The 6,375-nt window shown below is 49.4% G+C and overlaps 1 protein-coding gene across 1 annotated transcript in view; it reads right to left on the bottom strand.

Moving 5' to 3' along the window:
- The window catches only part of LOC110297916 (integrin alpha-D), a 29,624-nt gene that overhangs the window by 10,386 nt on the left and 12,863 nt on the right, over positions 1-6,375 (bottom strand). The window contains exons 12-21 of the mRNA XM_021167020.2: positions 5,097-5,226; positions 4,868-5,010; positions 4,551-4,691; positions 4,254-4,463; positions 3,474-3,604; positions 3,229-3,386; positions 2,253-2,407; positions 1,892-2,020; positions 1,074-1,147; positions 760-901 (exon numbers count right to left, since the gene is read on the bottom strand). Of these exons, the coding sequence (XP_021022679.1) occupies positions 760-901; positions 1,074-1,147; positions 1,892-2,020; positions 2,253-2,407; positions 3,229-3,386; positions 3,474-3,604; positions 4,254-4,463; positions 4,551-4,691; positions 4,868-5,010; positions 5,097-5,226 (1,413 nt within the window). The remainder of the gene's footprint in view (positions 1-759; positions 902-1,073; positions 1,148-1,891; positions 2,021-2,252; positions 2,408-3,228; positions 3,387-3,473; positions 3,605-4,253; positions 4,464-4,550; positions 4,692-4,867; positions 5,011-5,096; positions 5,227-6,375) is intronic.

The raw sequence follows: 6,375 nt of genomic DNA, 5'->3' as shown, positions 1-6,375 counted from the left end.
GTCCTCGCTGAGAGCTTCTACTTCTAAGTCTGAGTCCAGTCAAAAATGAGTCTTTAAGAGCAACAAATAAATAATGACCTTGAATCTTAAAAAAAAAAAAAAAAAGAAAGAAAGAAAGAAAGTCAGGGTGCTTTGAGAATGCTGGTAGTTTTCTACTTTTGACTAGGTCCTAATTTATGGATATTTGCTCAGTGTTGTTTATTAATTGATACATAGGTTTAATATACCTTTATCTGTGTAGTTTTCTATTATCTATGATGGTATTTAATATCACATATGTGGTAGAAGAATTACAAGGCAGGAGGTTATAGGGCAGGGGTGAAGCATTTTGGTTTGAAAATCGCCTGAGCATTGCAAGATTTTGCGTGTGAAGTTTTTATGTGTGAGTGAGCATAATCCCTATTGTGAGATATTAAGAAAGCAGAAACTTAACCAGACTGTGGCATTTAAAAGTGGAGCCTTTGGGAAGTGATTAACATTATACAAGGTCATTAATGTGGTACCCCATGATAGAAGATGAAAGAAAACCCCCACAGACGTCTTTGCTATATCATTCCTCGAATTGCCTTGAGAGTCTGCCTTGAGACTGCCACCAGATGCATCTCTTAGGTTTGTACTTCCAGAACCATAAGCCAAAATAATTATCTTTTAATATTTCTTTTCAAAATAACTCTTTATAACTTATTCAGCCTATGGTATTTTGGTATCAGAAACAGAAAAGGCCCTACCTGTCTAGTTGAGTCCAAGGAACGGACTTACCTGGGCTCTTGTCACCCGTCGGTAAGATAGCCCTGCTGGGTAGTAGAACTTGATTAAGGTTCCATAGCTGTCCTCACCCTCATTCCAAACTGTTACTGTCACAGTGAGCTCTGGGGAGCTTCCCACCACCAAGACCTGCAGGCTGAGGAGGGAAGGTCAAGCCTAAAGGGGTGACTCCATTGGAGACAAGTTGAAAATTGGATCCGGGGCAGAGGCAAGATGTCGAGAACCCTTGACCCGTGAGCTGATTATATTCCAACAGGATTCATTTTCTTAGAGAGCCGGGGAGTCACATGGAAGGAGATCAAACTCACCCTGAGAAGTTGAAGCTGACGCCCAGGTCCCCCTCACACAGGAGCTTCTGCCTACAGTTCTTCTCAAACGGGAGCTGAAACAAAAGGTTGGCTCCCTTTTCATGCAAGTCTAGATAAGTCTCTGACCTCGTTGGACTATTAGCACACCTCCTCTCCCGTGGTTCTCACAGACACTAGCAAGGAATGGACAGAGGCTGAAGGCTGGAATGTGAAAGAATGACAGCACAAGATCCTGACTTCACCACACCAAGCTTTAGTTGGATCAATATGCACCCCAGCAGCTAATTCAGCAGACATTAAATGCCAGTAATAGACGCGAGTTTTCCACTGGGTGGAAGTCTGGAGAAGTGAAAACTTCAGGTGACTTAGATATGGCTACAGTGCTCAAGAAATGTGGGGTCCAGGACAGTCACCAGTGCAGATGCGGATCATTTCTGTCCCTAGTGACATCGCTTTGAAATGGGATTGTCATAGCGGACTTGGGGGTGCTGGAGAAAATGTGGAAGGTGAGAGACACCAAGAGTGGTCAGGAGCTGAGGTTGTCACTTAACTTCAGACAGGGAGAAGGAAATGGTTTTCAAAGGAGAATTACAGCAGACAAAGGCTGTGAGGTAAGCATGAGAGAAGAGAGCCAGTGTGTAGAATGTTTATGTCCCGACATAATGGGACTAGCTGGGTAGGTGCAAGGATTCAAGCCACACCTGGCCGGTTTGGATTTGTTGCCAGTGGTGGACAATGAAGATCTATTGTGGGATGCTAAGCATGTGGAGATACAATGTAGCCATCCTGTTCCCCTGACTCTGTTGGAAGCTACTCACAGAAGCTGTTACATGGTCTTGTGAGCCCACAGCCAGCGCAGGACGAAGGTTCGTGGATGGAGCAGAGTCCCCTGCCAGGGATAAGTTAAGGCGCAGGATGATAGGGGTCACTGCATCCTCCACACAGTCCTGAGGAAGAAGGAACTTTGCAGAACCACCATCGGTCTTCTCCATCGTGGGCTCCTCCTCCTCTGCCTCCAGACAGCACCACATCCGGGCTGCGGAGCCAGACTGTCCTCAGGGTCCTGTTCTCTCTGGCCTCACTGTCCTCACTCTTCCAAAGTCACACACTAGGGAGCTAGTCTTGGTTCCTCCCCCACCAATCTCCAGCCCCTGGCTTTCCCCAAACCCAAATCCTCACTGGCAAAAGCAGCTTCAGTGTTTCGCAGTGATCACCAAGCCCCAGAGTCTTCCTTCGGGTCAAAGTGCAGTTCTTCGTCTCATCAAAAATGGCACGAGAAATCAGACGGCCCGGATCCAACGCCAGATCATACCTGACAGAGCTTTGGACATCACCTGAAATAAAGGGGAAAGGAAAAAATGTAAAACCAACTAGAACCTAGAACTTCCGGTTTATGTTTATTTGTTTATACTTGTTGAGCACTTTCCATGGCTGCATCAAATTTTTGGGAATATACATGGGAACAATAATAGGTGTTAGATAGATGATAGATAGATGGATAAGTAGATGACAGATAGACAGACAGATAGACTGACTGATTGGCACTTCACTCATGAATCTCAGTCTAATAAAGGAGCTAAACACATGGTCCATGAATGAAGCATGGGAAAAAGAATGTCCCCAAAGTCTGGAAGACCTCAGACTCTTGGGGAGGGTTACGCCTGGTACATTCACAAAAGCATATGGAGGAGGAGGGGTAGACTGAGGTGGAAGATTCAAGGATGGACCAAAGTTGGGATGGAACTACAGGAAAGGATTTGGATTTCTATAACTTAAGACAAAGCCACTTGGGGTTAGGGTTGGGTGAGACGCCTAGTCTCACATTTTGGGATCAAGTCTAGTTTCTCATCAGAAAGTGGGTGAGACGGTATAAGAACAAGTGTAAGGGTCTCTGCCTCAGTGGACCTAACCAGAGAGGTGGTAGCTTAAGCAGGGACAGAGGCTGGGGCAGGGAGGAGAGGAAACAGCTGCAGGTCTTCCTGGACAGGAGCCTAGAGGCCTAGATGCATGAAGAAGGTGAAGAAAAGCTCTTGGGCCTGATACAGGCAACTGAAGAAGGGTTTCGAGATGTGCGTTCCTGGGCTTGCTGTTCTGAGCATAGCCTTAGAGGCTTCAAACAGGGTGATGCTGGACCCACGTTTAGGAAAACACTCACCTAACAGGTCAGGTGAACCTTTGCGGACAGTGAGACAGACGGTGGCCTCTCCAGCTTCGAGGACAGTGGGAGTCCTTCCCCAGCACTGGTACACAGTCTTTGCCACCTCTGAGGGGGCAAATCTAATGGAGATCCCCACTTTCAGCAAAGGCAGACTCCTGGGATATATGGTGAAGACATGATGCTGAGAACGGGCCAGCACAGTGGACGCGGTGGGCAAGGGTGGCAGGTGGGTAACCTCTCACCTAAGCAGCAGCACGTGCCCCTGGGCTCCCACGGCCAGGTCCACCAGGCCATCCTGTGTAAGGTCCTGACCCCCACTTAATGACTGCCCAAAATATCGGAGCCTCAGGGAGAGCTGGGAGCCAGTGACCCGCTGATCAAGAAGGGCAAGGAAAATAAAAACCATTAGATGATGGTATCCAGGGATTGGAAAAATAAAGGAAGGGTCTGGAGTTAAAGCAAACAGTGGGGAGGGGTCTTAGGAGACGTTTAGAAAAAGAGAAGGGGACTCTCTTACAAGTCCAGCTTGTCCTGAGGGTATAGCCAGTAATGACATAGAACTACAGCCACAAGATTAAAATAGATTTATTTGTTCATCACTTGTACAGTCACCCAGAAAATACTTGGTACATGGAGTGCTTAACATACTCACTATATTATCTTTACAGGAAGTAACTGGCCTCGCCAGTTTTATTTCACAGGAAAACAAAACAAAACAACAAAAACAGCAAAACACCAAAGCTTGCGGAATGTTTGTTAATTGTTTAGACAAAGAACACACAGCAAATGAAGGCTACTATTGCTAGGGATGTGACTCAAGACCTTGATGTCCAAGCTTAGTCTGCTACTCAGAAAGTTGTCCATAACATAGTGGAGGTTGTATGGATGCGAGGATGCTTGGTACTTAGCTCAGGGAAACAGACTTCAAAGAAACAGGGAAAAGCAACCGTGCTCTGCCAGAATCCAGCCAACCCAAGACATGGAGAGGGAGAAGGAGATAGAGCAGGCTGGCATGGCCTCACCTGGCTGGGCGAGGGAGCGATGTCCTGTCTTGAGGCTCCATGAAATATGTAGACAGCACCTCTGTTCTCCTCCTCTCCGGGTGCACCAATAGCCACATCCGCCAGACTGTCCCCATTCACGTCCCCTAGCACTGTCAGAGCCGCCCCAAAGCGGCCCCAAGGATGGCCCTGCTCCCCATGGAGGGTGGTTCCACAATGCCACCTGCTCCTCTGCACAGCAAAAGCAGTGTCAGACCCAACCTGGGCAGACCTCCACCCATACCCAGATGCCACCAGCCAGGCCCCTTAATCACTTACCACACCGGGCATGGGGCACACTGACACCTGCCCCCCTCGGGTGTGCTCATAGTAATGGGGGGCTCCGATCAGGATCAGGTCAGTGCTGCCATCTCTATCCATGTCCACAGAGCAGAGAGATGCACCAAAGTAGGAGCCGATCTGGGGCAGAGGGGAGGCACAAGCCTGAAGTCATCTAAAGATGCCCCCTCTGGGCAGGTCCTGCCTCTCTCCCAGCATCACAACCTCCTCCATAGGCCCCAAACCCTGCCATCCCCTTCTCTACCCTGGCCACACTGCCCAGTCTCACGCTCCGCTCTGGCTTCTTCCATACCAACCTGTGTCCCTCTGACTTCAGACTTGGGCCTCCAGTGCCTGGATTCCTGGGTAAAGATGACAACCTTCCCCGTGTGCTGGTGGCGAGGGGCCCCCAGGATCAGGCTGTGGACCCCCTTCCAAAAGGCCAGTGCAGTGGAGTAACCTGAGGGGTCCAGACCTCAGCACCAAGACATCTCCTGTCTCCAGGCAGCTCGTCCTGCCCCTTCCCCTCTCACAGCCGCCTCTTACCCATGTAAGCGTCCCTCATGTCCTCGTTCTCCTGAGACACGCTGATGAAGGTGGGTCTCATATTTGAGGGGTACAAGAAGGCACCTCCAGACCAGCTGAAGCTTCCCACAGCCCCCAGAACTGGTCCATCCTGGAGGGAAGGATCCCAGGGCTGAGCAGGCTAGGACAGGCTGGGGCAGGATGCTGTCCTAATCCAGAGAAGCCAGTCCCCAACTCCTCTCATCATTTTCTTCCTTAGTTTTCACCGGCAGTGTCTGCACTTTAACTCCTGTCTCTCGATACATTGCCCTTGCCCTGGTCAGCCCTGTTTCCCTTCTGCCTCTCCTGCTTCCTCAGTTCCTGGCATGTGATCTACTTTCTCCCATCCCAGCATCAGGCCTGCTCAAACCCAGTATGTAGGTATCATTCTGCTGAAAAGCCACCACCAGTCCCCTTGGAATGTCACCTGAGTCCTTTCCCAGTTGAACCCCGGCCGTCTATCTCTGTTCCCAAACGTAGGGAACATTCATCCACAGCCCTCATCCTCTCTCAGCTCCTCTATGACAAAGTCAGCCCCATCTTCAGTGCCCTTGGGTACCAATATCTCACGCTGTCCAGCATTCCTTACTTACATCTTTAAACTTTTGCTTATAGAGAACTTAGAAACATAAAAACACCAAAAGAAGTGTTTAATGACCTTCCAAGCACCTCTGACATAATTCCCGTGATCAGTTCAAAACCAACCTGGTTTCATTTCTGCTATACTCTGCTCAGCCCAAAATTATTAGAAGAAAATCTCTGTTGCTGCACTGTTAGCTCTCTGGTCTGTGTGGTCCAGACTCTCCTACCTCTGCTCACTGCCCTTTGCTCACTGTGCTCCTGCTGTATCCACGCTCACTCACTTTGCTCCTGCTGTATCCATGCTCACTCACTCTGCTCCTGCTGTATCCACACTCACTCACTCTGCTCCTGCTGTATCCATGCTCACTCACTCTGCTCCTGCTGTATCCATGCTCACTCACTCAGCTCCTGCTGTATCCACACTCACTCAGCTCCTGCTGTATCCATGCTCACTCACTCTGCTCCTGCTGTATCCATGCTCACTCACTCTGCTCCTGCTGCATCCACGCTCACTCACTCTGCTCCTGCTGTATCCACACTCACTCTGCTCCTGCTGTATCCACGCTCACTCACTCTGCTCCTGATGTATCCACACTCACTCTGCTCCTGCTGTATCCACGCTCACTCACTCTGCTCCTGCTGCATCCACGCTCACTCACTCTGCTCCTGCTGTATCCAC

Source organism: Mus caroli, chromosome 7 (genome assembly GCF_900094665.2).
Source record: "Mus caroli chromosome 7, CAROLI_EIJ_v1.1, whole genome shotgun sequence".
Lineage (NCBI taxonomy): Eukaryota > Metazoa > Chordata > Mammalia > Rodentia > Muridae > Mus > Mus caroli.
The sequence above is the reverse complement of the archived record's forward strand: the minus strand, read 5'-3'. Positions and strand labels throughout refer to the sequence as shown.